Below are 25,601 nucleotides of genomic sequence, written 5' to 3' on the forward strand. Positions count from 1 at the left end.
ACAAATCCGCGGGCGGATTCGTGCCGGGGACCAGGCGCTCCTTCCCGCCCGGAAAGCTGTGCGTTAGACCGCACGGCCAACCGGACGGGCTGTAAGAACATATTTTCATCGCTAGTAAATGAGATGAATAGAAACAGCCGGCGAGATGCAGCATAGATTTCCCACAGAAGTGAAAACACCAAATATATGTGCGTGACTACGTTACAACAAAGGAATTCAAGAGTCGACACTTCAAAGCTGGAACGCAGGGATCATAACTTGCTGTACTTGTGTAGAAAAATACTTCTGGAGATCCCTCCCTTACACCTCGATGTTGCAAACGGACTTTACACCACGACACAGACAAAGATCTGAATACAGCGAACGGGGACGTCAGTGACCGGAAGATAGTTTAAAATTTTGGAAAATAAATTACGAGGCAAATGGGGGGATTTGAACACAGGTCCCCCTTCGCCGCCCGACACAATCACCACATAACTACGACGAAGTCCCTACTGAGCTACGTTTGATGTTGGACATCTTGAGCTTAGATCGATCACTGTTTCGATTTTGCTTCTTTTTTCACATTTCAGCTTCTTTTTTCACATTTCAGTACACCTTCTATCACCACATAACTGCGACGAAGTCCCTACTGAGCTACGTTTGATGTTGGACATCTTGAGCTTAGATCGATCACTGTTTCGATTTTGCTTCTTTTTTCACATTTCAGTACACCTTCTTCCCTTTTCATGCCTGACCTGTGTTCAGTTTTTGACGAGTTATCCACTGGGCTATCTTACCACTAAAGCTGAGGGAGTGCCCTTGTAAGATTGAGGGGCAGACAATCAAAAATGATTCAAATGTCTCTGAGCGCTATGGGACTTAACATCTGAGGTCATCAGTCCCCTAGAACTTAGAACTGCTTAAACCTAACTAACCAAAGGACATCACAGACATCCATGCCCGAGGCAAGATTCGAACCTGCGACCGTAACGGTCGCGCGGTTCCAGACTGAAGTGCCTAGAACCGGGCAGACAATCTCGACGATTACTTAGGTGAAGAGGACCTTACTAAATGTTGTGTATCAGTTAACGTGTGGGCTCACGCAGTCAATGATTACATACTAAGATCATTTATCCTTCTATGTTTAAATTTTCCAGCGTACACAATCTTTATCAGAGACATACCACCCAGGTTCGTGGGACATACTTATTATTCGTCAATGGATGTGGTTCCTGTGGCATTGTATAGAGATCCCATGGGAATCGATACCATAGACATTACCGAGAGTTCGCTGCAATTCGCACCGAGATATGGGAGGCACTTCAGAAGATCATGCCTCAGCTATCAGATCTGCGGTCCCTCCTACGATGTCAATATAGTGTCGGGCTAGCAAGAAGCCACCCAGTTCGAGACCTCAGCATCAACAGTCATCAACGTTGATTAGGACAGTATTTGTGAAGATTCAGATGGACATTCACTTTTCTCAAGATTATACATTATATTCCAGGAAAACAGTTTTGTTAATTAGTGCATCAAGTGACGCTCTGCTAGACTGTGGCGGTCGTAAGCTATTCAGTACTCGTGTGGCAAAGAAGTGTGGCAAAGTTAAGTAAATCTTTTGCTCATTTATGTAACAAAGTTAACCAATATTTCATATGTTCTAGTTTGATGGGGCCCCTCGCCGAGCAGTCAAAGAATCAATAGTTGTGGCCAAACGAAAGTAGTTTCGCCTGGTCACAACAGTTCCAAAATGATTGTGCCCCACATCACTTTCAGAGTTTGTGAACACATAGATTAGACCTTCCACGAAAAGTAGATATGCAGAGGAAGTTCTGTATTGTGGGTAGGCCGCATCTCACCCATAAGATTTCTTCTTGTGCTATCATGGGAGAAGTGCTGTATATGAGACACCCGTCGAGACCGAAGAGTATCTACCGAGAAGAAGTCTCAAGAATTCTCTCTGCCTGTGACACTGTCCAGACTATACTGGCAGTATTAGAAGGGCTACAACAGAACTTCGTGTGACGATTCCACACCTGCATTGACGCTGGGGGACCCTATTTCGAACAACAATTGCAGCAACTTAATAAACTTGTGCAGGTAAATGAAATTCATTGTTACTGAACCATAGACTTAGGATTTCGGTCTCTGTGACATCAAGTTGCGTGAATCGTTACTAGCCCCTCAACAGGGGAAATTATCTGAAGGTATTGGCAGTACTGAGCGAGAATTCTGTAAGTCATATTCAGAGTTCGGAAGTTGAGCCAGCCACAGTTACAGCACTGCGAGAGGCTAAGATGGAACATGAGTAGATTTTCGCTTGTACGTTTCCACTCGGTCGTTTCCGGACTAGCATCCCATACCTGAAATTGCTACATTAACATTTCATCAATCGTGAAAGTTTGAAAAACTTTCACGGAATCAACCTCTCTGTTCAGCATTTCATGAGGATCTACAGTCAGGTACGTGACTTATTCTCTGGAACACCGATGGACATAATATGGCGTCACGATACGTGGTCCAATTGCACCTACTCACCATCCTCGTTCCAAGCGCCCTCTATCTGGTATGCAGCGGTGGCGGCGCCCAGGTAGAAACCGTCTGGGAACCGGTTGGCAGGTCTGCCAGATGACTTCAGGGGCACCCCCTGCGTCAGGCAGAGCAGGGTTGCCACCACCACAGGTACCAGAGTTCGCCTCATCTTCAGGTCTGTTCACCTGGATGACTGCGATAACAGTTCTACACAGCATGCGTGTTTATATACATGCGTGAGCTCAAGTGATAACAGACACCAGGACCTAACTGAAGATCTCCCTGTTTATCCCTTCAATGCGATTCTCAAGGAAAATATCCAACAGAGGATTAAAATTTATTACTCTAGATGACTAGTATGTTTTCAGCACCTTGTTTGAGAAAAACAGTACCCCACAGGAAAGCAACAATAAAAATTAAGACTTTGATAAGATATCTAAACCTGTTTGGAATGGGTGTGTCCCAGTATGATGATAACTGCGTGCATACATAAGGAAGGCACGGCTCAGTTAATCTTCAGATAATTCGTAAGTCAGACAGATCTGCCATAATCTGTGTTAATCCCTAATGAGACTGTAATATATTAGTACTGTCTGTGGTGGTATGTAATGTACGAAAACTACTACCATCTCTGCCCTTGCCCTTCCGAAGACGTTCTGGAAAGTTTCTTTTTCAGTCATCAGTCATTCGACTGGTTACATGTGGTTCGTATGTCAACCTTCCCATCTCAGTGTAGCTGCTGCAAAATAAGTACTCAATTATTTTCTCGATGTATTCCAGTCTCTTTCTTGCTCTACAGCTCCCCACGCAAGTGATTCCCTGATGTTTTCACTGATGTCCTACCTTCATGTCCCTTCTTCTTGTCAGTGTTTTCCATATACGGCTTTTCCTCACTGATTCTGAGGAGAACCTAAATTCTTTCTTTGTCAGTCCACCTAATTTTCAAGTTCGACTCTAGCACCAGACATCAAATGCTTTGATTCTTATCTCTACCAGTTTTGCCTCAGCCCGTGTTTCGCTATGTACATTCTCAGAAATTCCTTCCTCAAATTAAGCCCTACGTTTGATACTAGCAGACTTGGCCAGCAATGCTCTTTCCGCCAGTATTAGTCTGCTTTTGATGTTCTCCTTGCTCCATCCGTCATGTGTTATTTTGATGCCTGGGCAGCAGAATACCTTTCATTTCTTGAGCACAATTCTGATGTTGTTTCTCGGTATTCTTATTGCTGCTACTTCTCGTTATTTTCGTCTTTCTTCGATTTATTTTCAATGTATATTCGTTTCTCATTATATTGTTCATTCCTTCACCCTTCACACACTAAAGGTTTTGATAATTATTCAATTGATGGATCTGAGTTAATTTACTGTACCATGCAAGTTATTAGATTAAATGAATTTTCATATTAGAGGGTATAAAAGTTCTCTTTGATAAGTTCCTTCATAACTAAAATTTCAGTACTTAAATGTTGAGTCATGTGTTTCATTGGCATTCTACGTCGCGATTATCAAACCAATTAGTCTTTAAAAGTACTTTTTTAGCCATTACGAAGTCTTGCCGTGTTGCTGTTTCTGCCAGTACATCCTATAAAGTTACGTTTTCTTCAAATAGTTCGCGCTGACCAAGTCTATTGAGCGTGAAATTATTGACTTGCTTATTTATTTGCTTATGAATTAGATCGGTTTTTCACATACACAGGATTCTTTTCAGTTTCGTGAGCTGGCTTTGAGCTCAGTAACACATTGCTGTTGTTGTTGTAGCCTTCAGTCTTGAGACTGGTTTGATGCAGCTCTCCATCATACTCTATCCTGTGCAAGCTGCTTCATCTCCCAGTACGTACTGCAGCCTACATCCTTCTGAATCCGCTTAGTGCATTCATCTCTTGGCCTCCCTCTACGATTTTTACCCTCCATGCTGCCCTCCAATAATAAATTGGTGATCCCTTGATGCCTCAGAACATTTTCTGCCAACCGATACCTTTTTCTAGTGAAGATGTGCCACGAACTCCTCTTCTACCCAATTCTATTCAATACCTCCTCATTATTTATGTGATGTACCCATCTAAGCTTCACCATTATTCTGTAGCACCACATTTCGGAAGCTTCTATTAACTTCTTGTCCAAACTATTTATCGTCCATGTTTCACTTCCATACATGGCTACACTCCATACAAATACTTTCAGAAACGACTTCCTGACACTTAAATCTATACCCGATGTTAACAAATTTCTCTTCTTCAGAAACGCTTTCTTTGCCATTGGCAGTCTACATTTTATATCCTCGCTACTACGACCATGATCAGTTATTTTGCTCCCCAAATAGCAAAACTCCTTTACTACTTTAAGTGTCTCATTTCCTAATCTAATTCCCTCAGCACCACCCGAGTTAAATCGACTACATTCCATTATCCTCGTTTCGCTTTTGTTGATATTCATCTTATATCCTCCTTTCAAGGCACTTTCCATTCCGTTCAACTGCTCTTCCAAGTCCTTTGCAGTCTCTGACAGAATTACAATGTCATCGGCGAACCTTAAAGTTTTTATTTCTTCTCCATGCAATTTAATACCTACTCTGAATTTTTCTTTTGTTTCCTTTACTGCTTGCTCAATATATAGATTGAATAACATCGGGGATAGGCTACAACCCTGTCTCACTCCCTTCCCAACCACTGCTTCCCTTTAATGTCCCTCAACTCCTATAGCTGCCATCTCGTTTCTATACAAATTGTAAATAGCCTTTCGCTCCCTGTATTTTACCCCTGCCATCTTCAGAATTTGAAAGAGAGTATTCCAGTCAACATTGTCAAAAGCTTTCTCTAAATCTACAAATGCTAGTAACGTAGGTTTACCTTTTCTTAATATAGCTTCTAAGATTAGCGGTAGTGTCAGAATGTAGTGTTTCAACATTTCTACGGAATCCAAACTGATCTTCCCCGAGGTCTGCTTAGACCAGTTTTTCCATTCGTCTGTAAATAATTCGCGTTATTATTTTGCAGCTGTGACTTATTTAACTGATAGTTCGGTAATTTTCACATTTGTCAACACCTGCTTTCTTTGCGATTGGAATTATTATATTCTTCTTGAACTCTGAGGGTATTTCGCCTGTCTCATACATCTTCCTCACCAGATGGTAGCTAACACACGGTTCGAAACATTACTTGAACAGTTGAAACAATCCCCAAAGAAGTAAGAAACAAGTAATCGATTGCGCGCAGATATTAGAGACGGAAGTCGAGCAAATTAAAAACAGGCAACAGGTCGAATACCATGAGATTCGTGGCAAGTTACAAGCGTTGTACCTCATGAAATGGTAAAACAAGTACAACAACACATCATACAGTTACAGGAGTAGATAGGCTCGGTAACTGCTTAAGTAGAAAGTCAGGTAACCTTGACACATATGCACACTAAACATTATATCGAAATAACAGAGCAAATAGAAGAGATTAGCAATAAAATGGCAAATTTTGTCCACCAGCTCTGACAAAGATTCGCGACACCAGAGCATTTTTCGGAAATGGCAGAATATCGTTCACTGCAACACTTGAAAGAAGAGTAAGATAAGGTTAGAGTACAGCTGGAAGATGACAAAAGGCGGCTTCAACAGACGCATGAAAGGCAGATTGAAAGGAAATGATCGTGAACAGGAAATTTCTCCTTTCACTAGTTTAGCAATCGAGAATAATAAAAGTATCACCATCTCTGGCGTCTTGGGGAACAGCAGTTAATCAAACAATACGCCTCAGCGACGCGGTGACGGTAGCGCTTGGCGGAGTGAAAATTTCGGCGCGCTAAGACGCAAATTTAAACATTTCGTAATTATAATGACGAAATACATCCCCAAGTGTATTTGAACCACATTATTATGCTATTCCACCTACATTACCTGACGTTGAAGCCATTGTGAGAAACAAGTTTGATTTAAAAAATATTCTGTATGCTAATTTTTAAAAGTTAAAAAAGGAATTTTAAGTGTAAGTATTTCTTCCTATTTTTTTCTATACTTGTTTAGGTAGGCTCATTCAACGTGAAGGGCACTAGTAAAAGAATAAAAGAATAATCTGTGTAAAAGAATAAATGAAAGAGAAACGTATTCCTGTAACTCATGAAAGTATAACTCCCATGTAGCAGACAGAAATGAAAGGATTATCTGTCAGCAAACTCACTTTGACGTATAGTTTCGTCTGAAGGCTTTTGTTTTCTGCTTTCGGGGATTTGAATCTGCATGTTTCTTGGGCTGCTGTAATACTGAACTAGGTAAAATTCGCGAAGTTTTCAATAGAGTAATATTCCAGCTTCGATCTCCACTCATGGTTAGTGTATCATAGAAAACAAACAGGCAAATTAATGAACTGCACGTATCGTAAAGTCTCCAAGCTCAAGCCAAGGTTAATAAATAAATATATGGCCACAGAGTCAAAAGAAAAGTTACAGTCATGAGTAAAACCACTGTTTGTACCATCCATGTGCGGTAGTAAGTGCCGTATTTGTCTCTAGAATAACTGAGATGTAAAAACTGTGATAAAATTATGCATACGAGTAGACAGATGTGTATAATATCACAGTGAAGTAACTAACGAACCAAAGAATAACAAAAAGTTTGTGCTTCCGATTGTGTAATTTAAATTAGTGGGCGCTCGTTCGAGTGTAAACTTTTATGGACGCTCCGAAGAGTGCATACGGTATTTCCATCACAAAGGGAGTAATAATAACAAATTTACTGACTGTTTAAAAGTGTGGCTGAACTATTTTGAGAAAAAAAGATGTAATCCATTGCGAACTTGAGAACTCTCGAGTAAGCCTCTTGATAACGCACGAAACACCGGTGTTTGCCAAATTTTATGTTGGCATCACGCTTTAAGCGTAGCACACCAAGCATTTCGGCGCAACAATGCAAGTGACACGGAATCAGCTGTTACTTCGGCATGCGGCGCACGTTAGCCAACGGACGAAAGCTGAATATAAGCTATTGTGGGAAAAGCAGAATGTTTCGACACTGAAACGTGCGTGTAACTGAAATGGAAATGTATGAAACCCGAACATGCAGACGACAGGGTAACTTACAATAAAAATAAACGAATTTACGAAAATTTATTTTTCATTGTGTATACATGTGAAGTACGAACACAATAAAAGACGCATACACGGATAAAAATAACAAATGCAATAACATAGTTATTCTTTCATGACATTAACATTTTTTCTGTACAATGAGATGGGAAAAAGGAGAACTGATACTGCCGTTTTGATTTCATCTTGCATTGGGACGAGCTTGATGTCAACCAGGTTCTGACTGCACATAACTTTGAGCCAACAGCAGCCGAGAAGGGATCCGCTGTCGGCATCAGCGGATCGCTCACCGTTCGTCATCACACGCGCCGGTGACGTCACGACGTCACCCCAGTTCGACGACCAACGGCACCAATCCGACGGAGAAGAATTTGCGTTGTGTAGGTTCGAAATTTATTCAAAAAACATAAACTGCAACTGCTACAACTTGAACCGAAAACTATACATATATTCGTGAACTTTTATCTATGCAAACACTTAACTGCTGTCAACCTATTTGCAATCCTGTTTAATGTAAAAACTACCAAGCGAAGGCTAAATTAATTCATTGTTGTTTAGCAAAGCAAATTGTATGAAAGAGCTTGTAATTAAATGTTAAGGATAACGTTGACAGCTCGACCGGATTATTCTCAGCTTTTCTTTGGACATACCCAAATGGAAGAGCTGAAGCTTTAATTTCCTGGGTTAGTTAACAATAAATCTTGTTGACATTCTCCTTCCAGTGCAGTAGCACTAAGTGTCACACAGGTAGCATGTAACTTCAGGCGATTTCAAACTTTTCTCGTATTAGTCAAAGTAATTCCAAATAGTTGGCACTCAAACAGATAATAACTGAATTAAATGAACATAGTGAGAATGTGTATTAAAAAAAGCAATGAAGTAAAATGATAATACTTCAAAATACTTTATCGGCACACTTGCTGTGCAAATATGTAAAAGTGGTTTTAAAAACTGTAATATACTGAAGACGAAATAATACTCTCGTATAAAGAAAATATAAAGAAAATGATATTTGATATAGCCAGAGTGGACAGAATTACTTTGGGAAAGAAAAGACTTATCGCAGTCTGTATTAACAAGAGCTTGTTGTTAGTGGAAACCTCAAGGCAAGATGACTCCACGCGTGTCTTGAGCCTTCTATGGGGCTGAAAGACGCCTCTAATTACACTCCTGGAAATTGAAATAAGAACACCGTGAATTCATTGTCCCAGGAAGGGGAAACTTTATTGACACATTCCTGGGGTCAGATACATCACATGATCACACTGACAGAACCACAGGCACATAGACACAGGCAACAGAGCATGCACAATGTTGGCACTAGTACAGTGTATATCCACCTTTCGCAGCAATGCAGGCTGCTATTCTCCCATGGAGACGATCGTAGAGATGCTGGATGTAGTCCTGTGGAACGGCTTGCCATGCCATTTCCACCTGGCGCCTCAGTTGGACCAGCGTTCGTGCTGGACGTGCAGACCGCGTGAGACGACGCTTCATCCAGTCCCAAACATGCTCAATGGGGGACAGATCCGGAGATCTTGCTGGCCAGGGTAGTTGACTTACTCCTTCTAGAGCACGTTGGGTGGCACGGGATACATGCGGACGTGCATTGTCCTGTTGGCACAGCAAGTTCCCTTGCCAGTCTAGGAATGGTAGAACGATGGGTTCGATGACGGTTTGGACGTACCGTGCACTATTCAGTGTCCCCTCGACGATCACCAGAGGTGTACGGCCAGTGTAGGAGATCGCTGCCCACACCATGATGCCGGGTGTTGGCCCTGTGTGCCTCGGTCGTATGCAGTCCTGATTGTGGCGCTCACCTGCACGGCGCCAAACACGCATACGACCATCATTGGCACCAAGGCAGAAGCGACTCTCATCGCTGAAGACGACAAGTCTCCATTCGTCCCTCCATTCACGCCTGTCGCGACACCACTGGAGGCGGGCTGCACGACGTTGGGGCGTGAGCGGAAGACGGCCTAACGGTGTGCGGGACCGTAGCCCAGCTTCATGGAGACGGTTGCGAATGGTCCTCGCCGATACCCCAGGAGCAACAGTGTCAATAATTTGCTGGGAAGTGGCGGTGCGGTCCCCTACGGCACTGCGTAGGATCCTACGGTCTTGGCGCGCATCCGTGCGTCGCTGCGGTCCGGTCCCAGGTCGACAGGCACGTGCACCTTCCGCCGACCACTGGCGACAACATCGATGTACTGTGGAGACCTCACGCCCCACGTGTTGAGCAATTTGGCGGTACGTCCACCTGGCCTCCCGCTTGCCCACTATACGCCCTCGCTCAAAGTCCGTCAACTGCACATACGGTTCACGTCCACGCTGTCGCGGCATGCTACCAGTGTTAAAGACTGCGATGGAGCTCCGTATGCCACGGCAAACTGGCTGACACTGACGGCGGCGGTGCACAAATGCTGCGCAGCTAGCGCCATTCGACGGCCAACACCGCGGTTCCTGGTGTGTCCGCTGTGCCGTGTGTGTGATCATTGCTTGTACAGCCCTCTCGCAGTGTCCGGAGCAAGTGTGGTGGGTCTGACACATCGGTGTCAATGTGTTCTTTTTTCCATTTCCAGGAGTGTAGTTGTAAAACTAATTACAGTGTTATACAATTAACAAACAATATTTATCACAAGTAGTGTATTGAAACTTTAGATTTCTGTGCGAGATATAACGGCTCCATCAAGTGCTATATAAAGGGATTCTTATGCATTGTTTTTGATCTCGTTGCTTAGCTCTTGTCTTGTGCTCGCGGCTCTGTATGCAGTTCGATGTATAGAGGCTTGCTGCCTATTCATGTAAGTTGAATTAGGGTTAAACAATAATTATCAGTGTTGAATTTTAAAAATTTGTTTTTCCTATGACGCTGAAACACTGTCCTCTCCTACGCACCCTTTAAGTAAATGTGGCCAATGTTTCGCACAAGTGGATGCTTGTGTAGTATTTTAATTTAACTCCACAGTAGTTTAAAACTAGTTTTCTTTCATTTGTCACACACTGCATTCTGACAACCTGCATTTTTAAGTTATTTACAAAGTCCGAGTAACAGTTAAGATAGCACATTTAACTTTAATTGTTGAAAATTTATCTTAACGTAAAACCACAGCATCAGAAGTTTGCGTTAATTTTGCCATGAACTTTACGAAATGTTTCAGAACCAAACACATTTTCAAATTTTGTACTGATCAGAAAGAAAAATATTTAATATCCATATCAGGGATAACTTTTCGTAGCAGTAAAATGTATGTATGATCTCAAAATAATATTTCTAACATAAGGATATTTTCACTTTACTTAAAGGATGTATTTGCACTGCAAATTTTCATTATGAAATGTAGGGAGATAAGTACTTAATAATAGAAGGGATTTAGTCTTACTTCCCCATTAATTGTTTAGTTTGCTGCTGTCTCAGTTTCCCGTGATAAAAATCAGGTAGGGCCTAGTTTAGTTTCACACAATCTCTGTTTTCGGAACCCATGCTGGCTGGCATGAAGGAGGCTATTCTGTTCGAAGTATCTTATTAGTCTGAGATCAGAATATGCTTTGAGGTTCCATAAATTGTGGATGAATTCTGTTACCACTCTTGTAGACAGGAGTGGCATGTGCTTTCTTCCAACTACAGGGTATCGGTTTTTGTTCGACAGATCTACTGTAGATTTCACTTGGAAGAGGGGCTAGCTGAGCCACAGGATCAGTATAGAATTTAATAAGGACTACGGCGGTCCCTGGAACTTTGTTCAGTTTTAACGACTTCAGTTTTTTCTGAAGACCAATCACACTAATATCTCTTTACCCGCCTTTTCAGTGGTTCGAAAATTAAATTGGGACAATACTCCCGCTCCTCTCAAAAGGAACATTTGAAAAAGGAGTTAAGGAGTTTTGCTTTTTGCTTTGCTATCCAGAATTTCACTTCGTCTCCGGTGTCGAGAGTTGCGTACAGTTACGAACCGAGATGTTACAGATACGGTAATACTGTCTGTAACCCAAACCGTACACTTTTGTAACTGACATTTTCTATTTACATTCTTAGTGTGCTTCTCATGTCCAACACAGATACTATTAGTAGCTTCATAGTGGCGGGAGGAGATTAGGTGTCGGCCATTGCATTTAGCCAAAACTGACGTGAACCTCCCTAAAACTTCATTCCTATTCCAATATTCTTTTTCTACTACTTTGTGATTTATTAATTTGCATTTTTCTATTGGTCTAGTCTTGTACTACTTCTCCCGAATTGTCGAAGTCTGACAGAAGTTGTAGGAGATACGACTGGCTGTTGGTTTCTATCGGTTTTAGCCGACTTCGGCTGTTAGTAGGAGCCGTCCATTCAATAGACGCTTGATGTTTGTAGTAGCTTTAGACGGTGTTATTTTTAGTTCTGAGACCTCAGGATCCTCCTTTCAGCTGAGAGTACTTCTAGGGTTTTGTTTTATATGCAATCCAGACACCGTATACTCAAGAACTGGTCGGATGAACTCCTTGTAGTTGTGCAATACTGTGCTGTTGCTGGCTCCATCCACCTTTCCTCGTATTAATCTGAGCATATTAAGTCCGTTTCTTGCTTCTGAAGCAGTTTCGTTTGTGTGGGCGTCCCAGGACATTGGCATCGACTCCTCTTTGCCCATTACTGTCGTGTTTGCGCGCCGAAGTATCCAAGAGACGGTGTTTGAAATATGTTTACTTGCGTTTGAGATGCATAAGGTTTCATTTTCCATAGTTTCAGACGATTTGTAGTTGATTCTTATATTTTTGCATGTGGTCGGTACGTTCGATGGTGCACGGTGAGTGACAGCAATACGCAGTGGTATCGGCATGTAATGCGTAATACTAAGGCTATACATGTTGATGTTATTTTTAGTTTCTTCCCAACTAAGTCTTTTACTTCAGCTGTGCTTACACGCAAGTTGGCGGCTCCATGATGCCATCTGTTAATCGTTTATGTAACTTAGACCACTTTCTATAAGTAAGCACGTGGTATTGTAAATTGTCATATTTAGACTTTGTTTAATATGTATATATGTTAAATTATTTGTCATGGAAATGTAGTAAAGTAATGGAAACGTTTATACTGGAAAATATTAGTAAACAACACTTATTTTCAGAATGAGATTTTCACTCTGCAGCGGTGTGTGCGCTGATATGAAACTTCCTGGCAGATTAAAACTGTGTGCCCGACCGAGACTCGAACTCGGGACCTTTGCCTTTCGCGGGCAAGTGCTCTACCAACTGAGCTACCGAAGCACGACTCACGACCGTTACTCACAGCTTCACTTCTACCAGTATCCGTCTCCTACCTTCCAAACTTTACAGAAGCTCTTCTGCGAAGAGGTAGGAGACGGATACTGGCAGAAGTGAAGCTGTGAGTACCGGTCGTGAGTCGTGCTTCGGTAGCTCAGTTGGTAGAGCACTTGCCCGCGAAAGGCAAAGGTCCCGAGTTCGAGTCTCGGTCGGGCACACAGTTTTAATCTGCCAGGAAGTTTCATATCAGCGCACACTCCGCTGCAGAGTGAAAATTTCATTCTGGAAACATCCCCCAGGCTGTGGCTAAGCCATGTCTCCACAGTATCCTTTCTTTCAGGAGTGCTAGTTCTGCATGTTTCGCAGAAGAGCTTCTGTAAAGTTTGGATGGTAGGAGACGGATACTGGCAGAAGTGAAGCTGTGAGTACCGCTCGTGAGTCGTGCTTCGGTAGCTCAGTTGGTAGAGCACTTGCCCTCAAAAGGCAAAGGTCCCGAGTTCGAGTCTCGGTGGGGCACACAGTTTTAATCTGCCAGGAAGTTTCAACACTTATTTTGCAAGTTACTAGTAGGGCACTGAAGCACTGTTGAAGTAACTGTTTGCTGCGCGGCGAGAACGCGAGAGTTTGAATGTGGCTAGAAAGGAATTCGAGTGGACGAATGGCAGTATGTTGAGTATTTTCAAATGCATAATAACAAGAGAATTATATGAGTGTGGAGAAAATGCCCGTGCCAGAAGTCGTGGAGAAGTATTACGAATAAACAGGTATGACATTGCTCGTTGATGAAGTGGACTTGTTGGTAACATTTTCCTACGCTAACGTGTCATTTATGGCCCCTGGTGCACCAAGTTGTCTCCGCGCCAATTGTGGATAGCGCCATTTTTAGGTGCAGGGCGTAGTTTAACCACAACGTGACGGGAACAGTTTACGAATTTGGGCGCTTGGGAAATACTTCCACGCTTGGCCCTAAAGCCAATGATCTTACACTTCTACCGTAACGTGCCTCACTTACACCCCACCAGTTCTGTAGATTCACGTCTCAGTAACTTCAGACAGATTTTAATCGATACTACAGCGCTTTAAATGACACTTAACTCTGTTTTATCCATGCGGACATAAATCTGTTCCTCTGTCCTAAATTACGGTCATAAGCAATGAACTATTGCTGCTACTGTAATTAACATTGTGTCGAATTACTCAGACATCTATTTAAGTATCGATTGGCTAAAAGTTATATAAAAAATACTTTTCCGTTGCACCTAGCATCTTGCACGGTGAAATAAGAATATAGTTTCTGCCTCTAAATTGCACTTACATAGACGGAATATCTTTAATTTATTATATTCAATGTTGAATGTGTCGGAGCATACGAATCCACGGTAATTGAGTTGATATGAACCTAAAAGTGAATGCGTTTTTATTATTTTAGTCTTATAGCTGCATTACGTTTGGTGTTCAATTACTCCGCTGAGAATAATTCGGCGTTGTGGGTAGTCGTTGTAAAGACTTGTGTCCACTTAAATAATATTTTTATGAAAAGGGTTTCACAAACTTTTTTGCTTCGTTTTTATAAATTTATGTGTGAAATATTTTGGAGGGGATAATTTCATATGACTGTCTCGTGTCTTGTGTCTCGTTGTCACATTTCTACACACAGCACTTGATACTAAATTTTCGTCGTAGATTGCCATTACTTTAACACAGTCATTCTTTAGGTACACTACCTGATCGTTTCGGCTGAAGTTTCAAAATTAGTGGAGAAAGACAGGGGAAAAAATTGTTCAAATGGCCCTAAGCACTAAGCACTATGGGACTTAACATCTGAGGTCATTAGTCACCTAGAGAGAAACTGGAACAAATGCGTGTCGCTGCACAGCATTAATAGTCAATTTCTACACACAACACTTGATATTAATTTTCGTGGTAGATTAGTGTTACTTTAACCGCTCGCTCTTTTGGTACGCTACCTGATCGTTTCGGCGGAAGTTTGAAAATTAATTGGTGCAATAGGCCCTGATTTAAACGTTGTTTGAGAGTTGTTCCACTACAAACGGCAGTCTTTCGTTCCATCTATTTAGGTGCACAACATCGTCTGCATACCAGGTGCATAGTGAAGGAGAAATGATGGCTCTGCTTGCCACTCCTACTTCATGCTGGAACATGTCAAATGCTACATCGTTAAGAAATATACGAATAGGTTTATACTCGAAGATGCTCGAAATTAATGAGGTAAACTGAGATTGTGGATCTTCTCGAGCAACTTGTACTATAGCCTCGTGTGCCGTACTGAAGTCATCGTGTAAAGACGTAGATGGACAATTAAACTTATTCTCCTGAGTTACAGCTCCCACACTCCTTAGCAGACTTGTAGATATAGTATTTAGCAGTAAAATCCTGGAGCTCAAATGTGACAGGATGATGTAATGAAGCACTCGTGATCTACTTGGAGGACATGAATATGTCAGAAATACCTTGTGTCTGCTTGATAAAGTGCCATACTGAAGGATACAGGTTAGCTGTTGCACATGGGAAGTGTGAAGAATGTCGTGAGATCTTAAGTACGGACTGGGAACCAGCTAGTGCATGTGTAATGTTCAAAAAATTAAAGAAAATTTGTCGTCAGGATTCTAACTCAGTCCTATATGACAGATACACATTGCACGCGGATCAAGAAAATTATGTACACATCCATATCTAAAACCAGCATGGCACAATATTCAACTGCAAGTGGGAGTGTTGTAGGTTGCAAAATAATCATAAATAATCTTTAGCGGAAGTAGTGTTAGTGTTTAGTACCTGTCGTTGTGACTGAGTGTGTACAGGTTGTGGTGTATAAAACTACAGAGCATGGTGCGTTTCAGAGTGCAAACTTTATTCGGCGCTTTTGCTCCTCTCATTACATATGTACGTTGAAACTAAGATGGTAGCGTGATGTCGACGTTCTCGAAACGCCTCCACGGCACGGCCGTGTTCTTGTAGAGTCTGCGATGACTTTCTCCGAAGGCTTGTGCGTCCTGGGTCTCTCTGAGTCGTCGTAGTCCACGGAGTGCAGCCCCAACTTCAGTCTGTGGAAAAGTGCTGCGCGTTATGCGGTGCTTATTGCGTGCCCCTACGGAGAGCGTGGCACCGAATGACGTAGTTTAAAAGCGGTAACCGTGAAAAAACTGCGCTTTACAGATGTTGGAAATCACAAACTAAATGGGAATAAAAATTTAATGGAGGCAGATGGGAGAAGTAGCGAGGGCGAATGAGTGATAGACAGAAGACGTTCTGTACAGAATTCTGACTCTAATTCACCTACAGTTCCATCTTAATCTGCGTTTATACTGCCCGCTGTAATTACCCTGCCGACGTCTTTGCTGCCCCTGTCCGAATGATACATAGGGGTGTAATGGGATACCCTCCTCTAACATTACCTCTTTTTAAAGAAATAGCTGATACCAGGAATATTTTCGAATCTTGCATAGCTGAACATCATCTCCGCTGTTTAACTAAATGAATTTGATATGATTTTGTATACGATGTATTATATTTCAGCTAAAATGTATAAAAAGAAATTAATTTGTTACAATCGATATGTATTAACTCGGTGTGCAGTTAAAAGTACTCTTCTTTGAGAAGTATTTGATATTACGAAATATCTGCATACTTAAAATTCATATTATCAATTGCACAATATAGTGCTAATTATTAAATTTATTTCGGGATTCATTTACAAAATAATGATATAGATTGGTGAATTTCTTCTTTTGTAAAGAAAGTTTGTAAATTCTTTTGGAAACTCTTTGGATATTGTTAGTACCGCAGAATGTAGAGGGTTGTGGGCTTGCCTCTAATGGAATCGGACGTATTTTTATGTTTGGCAATAACAATGTGAATTTCTGTTCTAAAGTGGAGATTGTCAAGTCAGTGTGATATAGAAGAATGGTATAAAATAACGAAGTCATAGAAAAATAAATTACCCCACCAGTTATCGTATCAACTGGAACTCACAAAGTCAAAATTTCAGCCTAAGGAATCTACCCCTAGACGCAACGAACTGCAGCCAACAACGAGAAAATGAAGATAAGTAACAAAATTATTTGTACACCTTACCCCTCTCGACGCTTTTGAAATGAATGAAGACACTGGAAGCATTACTGGTGATGTGTGGGAGGGTTGGATTACAGGGGTTTGTAGTGTATTCCTCACTTAATAACATACTTGAAACTTTGTAAATTGGCTTTTGCAGGCTAGCTGGCATGTAGCTATAAGCATCTTCCATCTCACGTTCTTCAGCATCTCGGTGAAGCAGTCTCTCAGACAAATATTCTGTCATTCGCTTTTTTGCATACATTCAGTATCCCCTATTAGTCTTATTTGGCACAAGTGCTACATATCTCAGCAATATTCTAGGATGGGTGGTACAAGTGTTGGCAACCAACATTCTTTGTGGACACATTGCATTGTCCCACTACCATGCAAATGAATTTGTCTGCCACCTGCTTTGCCTATCACTGAGGCTATGTGACCATTCCATTTCATATACCTGCAAATTATTATTTTTTAAGAGTTGACTGATTCCAAACATAGCTCACTGATATTTTTGTCAGAGGATACTATACGATTTTGTGTTTTATAAAATCCACAATTTAACAATTTTGAACATTTAAAAACAGCAACAGACCTTCGCACCATTTTGAAATTTGATCAATAGCGATCTGATTATTTGTTCAGTCCTTTTCAGATAACTGAATCCAAGATATGAGGAAATACAAAGGCACCGACTTCAGAGAAAGTAAGTGCATGACAAGGAAAAATGCAAAGCTGATCTAGAATGCAAGTACCATTTGGAATTTAAAAAGGTTTAGCAGCTCGTTTTCATCTTTGTTGTACTGCAGAAAAATCTATTCATCTCAAACTACTTCTCAGCTTATTCACCACGTGAATTTAGGTGTGTCTCATATTTTGGCAGCAACCGGAACGCACCCGTTTTCTAGAATTTGGATGCATGCGACAAGAACAAGTTTTGAACGTTTATCTTTATCTTATTATCACTTCAAAAGTGCTGGCTGGCAAGGTCGTACGCAGCTAGGTTCTGACTGTGAAAACAATGACAGAACTGTTACCAGCGAAGGAAATCAAGCAGCGTCATCGTTACGTGTGAGATATGCTGTCGTGCGTTTTCATCCACGACCTCAATACCACAAGTCATTAGTACATGTCTTTTGTTCTGTCACGCGCAGTAAGTTTTTCAGTGTATCGCGGTTAGCCGTAGCATTGACTGTTGTGTCTCGTTCCATCCAGTTCGCTAATGAAATTCCTTGGATGTCCCAAAACACAGTGTACATGATTTTTCATGAAGAAAGACGTGGTTTTGCTTTGTTGGGTTTCGGGAAACCAGTATGCTGTCATTCCAGTGGCTGTCGCTTCGTTTTCGGTGTTTTAAGACAAATCAATGTCTAATCAGGTGTGACAACTCTTCTGAAAAAATCATTACCATCTGTCGCGTAGCACTCCAAAAACTCGAAGACTTGTGTTTTCATTTTTGAACGTCAGCTTTTCGTCCCCATTATGCACACAATTTTTGTACTACAAACTTTTAGTCGGAGCCCCGTGTAATAAAGACAGCGACATGTTTTGAAATGCATTAACAAATCGGAATTCGCTACCCCCTACTGGAACGGCCTTGTTTGTCGACGCGGAGCATCAGTTATTCGGCGAAATGCGACAGGCATACGGTGCGCTCCTCAGCTGGGCGTTTTCCCTTCCTTCGTCAACCGCATTCGCTCCACAGCTTCACTTCCCGCGTTCTCTTCGTAAGTTTCACTTGCCACAAGATAAATTTCACGAGATCGAACATTTTCACTTTCCAAAACTTGATAGCGACTCTTATTTCTGAGCTGGGCGTCAATCCATTGTTTTAAATACGAACACCGAAAACAACGACTTGAGACGTTAAAATATGGCAGTAAAGCAGCTAAGCTACTGCGTTGTCGAGTTCAAGGATGGAACTTCGCATGTGCAGCCGTCGTGCAGTAAGTTGCGCGAGACATTTTCGCAAGTGTTACCTACTTTCTCGATCAGCTTCATATGTGGTAGCATCATGGTCGCCTACCACTGCCAGCTGTAAAGCACAGAAAAAAATGTCTTTTCAATAATTGGTGCTAAATGGGTCATGGTGTAAGAGATAGGGCAACACAGAATAGGCACTTACTTCTGAGAAAACAACTGAGCGAGGCGGCGCAGTGGTTAGACACTGGACTCGCATTCGGGAGGACGACAGTTCAATACCGCGTCCGGCCATCCTCATTTAGGTTTTCCGTGATTTCCCTAAATCGCTCCAGGCAAGTGCTGGGATGGTTCCTCTGAAAGGGCACGGCTGACCTCCTTCCCCATCCTTCCCTAATCCGATGAGACCGATGACCACGCTGTCTGGTCTCCTTCCCCAAAACAACCAACCAACCAATCTCAGAAAAATCGTAGTAATATTCACTGATGGAAAAAATCGCACCACCAATAAATAATCAGTATTGAGCAATGAAATATCGGGAATACGTTTGTTCTAGGTAAAGTATTTAAGTGATTAACAATGCAAGTTGACAGGTTAATGTAACCGTGAGATATACCACTGCAAATGTGAAATGCTGGTACGTTAACAACCACTTTAACCGCCAGAATATTGACTGCAGGCATACAAACATGCTTGCATTGTGTTTTACAGGTGATGGGTGTGAGATTGTGGGATGGTGTTCCATGCCTGTTCCACTTGGTCGGTCAATAAATGGACAGTTAGTGCTGTTGGTGAATGACGCCAGAGTTGTCGCCCGATGGTATCCCATATGTGCTCGACTGGAGATAGATCTGATGACCGCTAAGGGCAAGACAACACGTCGGGTCGCTGTAGAGCACATTGAATTACAACAGTGGCATGTGGGAGAATGTTATCCTGTTGGAAAGCACCCTCTGGAGTGGTGTTCGGCCCTACAAGAAGTCGAGTCACAAGACTGACGTACAAATTTGTTGTCAGGCTGCGTGGGATAACAAAGAGAGTGCTCCTGCTGTCAGACCATAACTCCAGGTGCAGGTCCACTGTGTATAGCAAGCAGACAGCCGGCCGGGGTGACCGAGCGGTTCTAGGCGCTACAGTTTGGAACCGCGCTTCGAATCCTGCCTCGGGCATGGATATGTGTGATGTCCTTAGGTTAGCTAGGTTTCAGTAATTCTGAGTTCTAGGGGACTGATGACCTCAGAAGTTAAGTCTCATAGTGCTCAGAGCCATTTGAACCATGATGTGTAACTAATATATTTTTAGAGGAAACACTCTCCTAGTAAATTTGTTTGTCCTTTGATTTATGGTGATCTGTTACTGATTTTTAGTGAAGTTAGTTTTTACGTTTAGCTTTCAAAAAAATACAAAAGAGATATAATAAGCAAAATAATGAATTTCGTAGGTTGCCAATTACGTATTATATCTGGTTTTATCGAGCGCCAGGCTCCCTACAAATTACTGTAAATGCAATAGCGTGGTATTACTCAGCTCCAGTTCACTGATCTGAAATTATTACTATCACAGAAAATAGGAAAGCTTTAATAAAATTAATTCACTGGATTCCTTCAATTAATCCCACTGAATATTTTTGCATAATTTCTTCCGCTCCGGCTATCAGACATTGTGCTGTGAAAAAATATTTTTAAACGTACCACGTAATGGTGGCTAATTGTTAACAGTCAGAGATCACTGTTACCCGCTCCGCAGCAGCTGGAAACATGCTAAATTATTTTCATTAAATATTCTTTTCATAAGATAAATGTGGCGTAGGTTCTTGAAATAACACACGGAGATCATTTTATACTAGTATATTCTTACTAGGACACAGTTTACACCATCAAATATTTGCAATTACGTTACGATAGAAACAAATGCTAGCGCAGCACAATAGCTTGCGTACCTTATTCCAGCTAACACCAGAACGAACAGAACAAAACAGACTAGACAGAAGAATGAGCATTGCATTGTGTTTTATACTCTTACAGAGATAATAATACTTATTTTAATTACTTACACATTATAATCTCATACAATAAAAATAATGTCTTTTCTGCATCTATCGAACTATATTGTAAATTTTTACAGTAAGTGTCATTACCTTTCGCAGATAAATCGATGTTTGCAGTTCATTTTGTGTCACATACAGTCTTTTTTATTTCTGTTTCTCCTCGATAATGGTGAGTATTGCAAAAGGGAGACCACAACCGCGTTTCGAATCCTGCCTCGGGCATGGATATGTGTGATGTCCTTAGGTTAGTTAGGTTTAAGTAGTTCTAAGTTCTAGGGGACTGATGACTTCAGAACGTAAGTCCCATAGGGCTCAGAGCCATTTGAACCATTTTAGCCTGCAGACAGGATGGCTGCGTGGACTCAACTGGTCTCCCTCTAACCAACACACGGTGGTCATTGGCACCGAGGCAGAACCAGCTTTCATCATAAAACACAAGATTACCTCCAATGAGCTCTCGCTTGACGCCACAGGAGTGCCAAAAGGCGGCAGTTTGTGGACAGTGATTTGCATGCTACAGGGGATTTGAGTTGTCCTTGAAGTAACCGATTTGTAACAGTGAGTTGCGTCACAATGTTGCCAACTGCTGCTCACACTGCTGCTGCAGACGCAGTCTGATGTGCCAGATCCATACCCCGAACCCGATGGCCTTCTCTAGCTGTCTGCGGCCCGACCTTCCGGTGACCATACATTCTCGTGGCCACCGCCGCCAGCAATCGTGTCATCATGCGAAGTCTTTCAGCAATATCGCAGAAACAATTTCCATCTTCTCGAAGATGATGCACATCACTTCAAGAGCTTTCAGGAGAGATGCTCCTAGATGTTGCGCTTCGAAACAGGTAGTTCAGTGACAGTTACAGTGGAGTGGCGGTGTGACTGTGAACTGGTGATTAGTGTGTCCAGCACATCTGGCAAGGGGAAATTAAGGAGATAATTCCGCGAAACGTTTACAAGAACAGTGCTGCACTGAGATCGAAATACCCAAAATGTTGCAGTTATCTGGTGTGAAGTTTCATCTTGCTCTGCATTCTTAGATTATTCTTAACGGCGATACTCAAGAGTAGCCACTCGTCCTCTCCAGGTTGTCGATGAGACTCCAGTGTGTGTAGCCAATCATTGGTACACCATCCTCGTTGATGGCGCGCAAGACAGCTGACAAGTACCCTGTAACAAACAAGAGCATCATTATAATGTCATAAAGAATCATTGTCTGCACCACAACCAAGTGGCGATGAATGTTTGCATGAAAGTCCAGAAGTGGCCCAACGCATTAAGGACTTGTTTATGAAATTCTTTCTTTTGAATAAATTATCCAATTTTCTGAATCTGTAATCATTTGTTTATCTATACACGTACATCACTTTTACTGATTTCCGTCTCATTGCGATATTTCCTTCGTGGTGCGTCGTTTTTTGTATAAATGGTGCCATCCGTTGATGAAACACCTCTGCTGAAAAAACTACTATCATTTAGTACTAACAATACACTATTAATATTAAGAGTCACATGTACTTCCCACAGTCTCAGCGGGAACGTTATACAGCTATAGGCTGGTAACAGGTGCCCGTCAGCAGACCGCATTTGGTGAAACCTGGCGAAGAACGAAATAATCCAAAGAAATTAAGAACAGTTGCACTACTACCTCAAATTTACAAATGGCTGGAAACCGTCACCTGTAACTGAGCGTTTATTTGTACATCAGCAATATTGATTTCGACTTGGCAAAAGCTGTAAGGGGTTTGAAGCTCGTAAGATGAAAAGACTGGTATTTGCCGACTTCTCAGCAGCGCATGGTGCTGTCCATCGCAAGGTACTATCAGTCAGGGTCTACCAACTGACCAAGACTTTTAGCCTAACTTCGCTCATCACCACTCTTCTGCAGAACTTGAGGTTCTTCGGCAACTTCCAAGAATGGTGTAGCCGTTGGAGACTACAGAAAAACGGCACCCCGCATGGAAGTGTGCCGGCTACAAAGCGTTCAATACATACACGAATGACCAACTCATAGCACCCAATAGCAGGGGCTTCTTGTATGCCAACAACCTAGATCACAGATTCTGAAACAGTGGAGAATACCCTCTCGAATGCTCTTACACAACTTTCCATATACAACACAAACCAACTTAAACCATTTCGCTCGAAGACACAAATGTGTGATTGTCACTTGAGAAACAGAAAAGCTAGTTGCAGATTAGAGATGGTTCAAATGGTACAAATGGTTCTCAGCACTATGGGACTTAACTTCTTAGGTCATAAGTCCCCTAGAACTTAGAACTACTGAAACCCAACTAAAGGACATCACACACATCCATGCCCGAGGCAGGATTCGAACCTGCAACCGTTACGGTCGCATGATTCCAGACTGTAGCGCCTAGAACCGCTCGGCCATCCCGGCCGGCCATTTGAGATTGTCTGTTCAGCGTTCGAACTTGAACATTGTGAGAGCACAAAATATCTATGAGTGACATTTGACAGATCTCTTAGCTTCAGGAAGCACTGCAAATCAAAAGTTTCCAACAGAAACAATCTTCCACTCAAACTCTACGACCTTCCGGAATTGCATTTTGTTACTCTTCGGCTGAGTATAAATGTCCTGTTTGGTATAATGCAGCACTCGCCATATAAGTGGACATAGTTCTCAATGAAACTTGTAGAATCGTAACAGCTTGCTTGAAATCCACTGCACTCGGGTGCGCTTTATATCACAGGAATAGCCCTACCTCTTGTTCGAAGAGAAATAGCTGCGACTGAAGACAGAAAGAGAGTGCAGCAGGAGAGAACTCATCTGCTGTATGGGCACCAACTACACGTGCACCGAGCGAGGTGGCGCAGTGGTTAGCACTCTGGACTCGCATTCGGGAGGACGACGGTTCAATCCCGTCTCCGGCCATCCTGATTTAGGTTTTCCGTGATTTCCCTAAATCGTTTCAGGCAAATGCTTGCGCTCCGTCTCTAATGACCTCGTTGTCGATGGGACGTTAAATACTAATAACCACCACCACCACCAAACTACATGTGTAACGACTGAAGGCAAGGAGGAGTTTCCTTTGAACATCGATGGCACTCAGATCCACTGTTTTTAACAGTGGGTTGCAGCTATGGAGATTTACAACCTACCTTCCCCATATCTGGGAAAGAGTTCCTAAAACTTTACCTCCTGGCTATGACGAGGAATTTAGGACATCGAAATCCCTGAGTAGACTGAGGCCTAGAGTTGGCAGATCAAAGGTTTATTTGGCAAGATGGGACTACACTGATCAAGACGATATTCAGTGCGACAGTGGAGGAGAACAGACTGTTTATGACATGCTTAATGCCGATTGTCTCAAGCCTGATGCTCCGAAGATGAACTTCATCAAGGAACATAAAATGCACTGGATGTGGCCACGTTTTGGGGCAAAAGAAATATAGTTACAACTGTGTATAATATGTATGTTCCTGATACGAGAATTAAAATCTGCGCACTTGAAGGAGCTGCCATTCACAATCACTTTTAATGAAAATATTGTTTTTATTATGAGCTATGTGAGAGAGACATCTGAGGGATTCTGAGGTTAAGTAACAATAACTGCCTAGAACATACTTAACTTGAGAATTTTTTAGTCTTCGGTGAAGAGAGTGGTTTGATGCAGCTCTCCGCACTAGGCTAGCCTGCCCAAACCTCTAAAGCTCCACATAACCATTTCAACCTACAACCACTCCATCCTGCCTACTGCAGTCAAGCTTTGGTCTCCCTCTACAATTTTATGCGCCAAACTTCCTCACACAATCAAACTGACGATTCCGTGATACGTTTGGATGTGTCTTATCAACCGATTCCGTCTTTTAGTCAAGTTGTGGCATACATTTATTTTCTCCCCAGTTTGATTCTGTAACCGATCTCTGTATTCTGCTAAAGCACCACATTTCGAAAGCTTCTAATGTGCTCTTGTCTGGACTGTTTATCGTACACATTTCACTTCGGTACCACATAAATATCACCAGAAAAGACTTCCGAAAACTTAGATTTACATCCGATGTTACCAATTCCTCTTTTCCAGAGACGTTTTCCTGCTATTGACAGTCAACATTTTATGTTCTCTCTATTTCAGTCATAGTCATTTACTTTGCTACTAGAGTTACATAACTCATGTAGCACTTTTAGTGTATCGTTATCTATCCTCATTCCTTCAGCAATGCATGTTTTAGTTCCATTACATTCCATTATCTTTATTTCACTTTTATCGGAAAATCTGTGATTTCTCTTATTTTCTTTCGACCAGGACGGACTCGGTCGCCATTCGCTAGATGTCCCAAGATGTTTTTATTTATTCGACGGGAAAGAGTCACTTTTTCGGGTTCATGGGGAGGCCTGCAGTTTGAACACCCTTCAACAGTATCTTCAGGCACCTTAGATGTTCTTGAAACGTCTTGGAAAATCTTGGAAAAACGACAGTGTCATCAAGGTATCAAAAACTCGGCGTCCATTTGAAGTGTTCAGGCAAACATTCGAATGTGGCTGAAGCGTTATACAGTCCAAATTGCGTAGAGACCACCAAAAGTTATGATGGCACTCTTTTCCAGGTTAATCTCGTTTGATAGTATATCATTGACGTCGGTTTGCAGTAGGGTTTTGGAGCATATACTGTATTCAAACATTATGAATCACCTCGAAGGGAACGATCTATTGATACGTAATCAGCATGGTTTCAGAAAACATCGTTCTTGTGAAACGCAGCTAGCTCTTTATTCGAACGAAGT

General features: G+C 42.0%; 1 protein-coding gene and 1 non-coding gene across 9 annotated transcripts in view; one reads left to right on the forward strand and one right to left on the reverse strand.

Annotated features, from left to right (window-relative positions):
• LOC126281953 (myrosinase 1-like) overlaps positions 1-25,601 on the reverse strand; it is a 151,671-nt gene that overhangs the window by 43,143 nt on the left and 82,927 nt on the right. The window contains exon 1 of one of the 8 annotated variants that reach the window (XM_049981318.1): positions 2,521-2,714. The exons of the other annotated variants lie outside the window; for them this stretch is intronic. Within the exon in view, the coding sequence (XP_049837275.1) occupies positions 2,521-2,683 (163 nt within the window). The 5' untranslated portion in view covers positions 2,684-2,714. Of the gene's footprint in view, positions 1-2,520; positions 2,715-25,601 lie in introns of those variants that run through there. 8 annotated transcript variants of the gene reach the window in all.
• Trnal-caa (transfer RNA leucine (anticodon CAA)) lies at positions 13,265-13,339 on the forward strand. Its single transcript has one exon. It is a non-coding gene; the product is annotated as a tRNA-Leu (tRNA).

Source organism: Schistocerca gregaria, chromosome 7 (genome assembly GCF_023897955.1).
Source record: "Schistocerca gregaria isolate iqSchGreg1 chromosome 7, iqSchGreg1.2, whole genome shotgun sequence".
Taxonomy (NCBI): domain Eukaryota; kingdom Metazoa; phylum Arthropoda; class Insecta; order Orthoptera; family Acrididae; genus Schistocerca; species Schistocerca gregaria.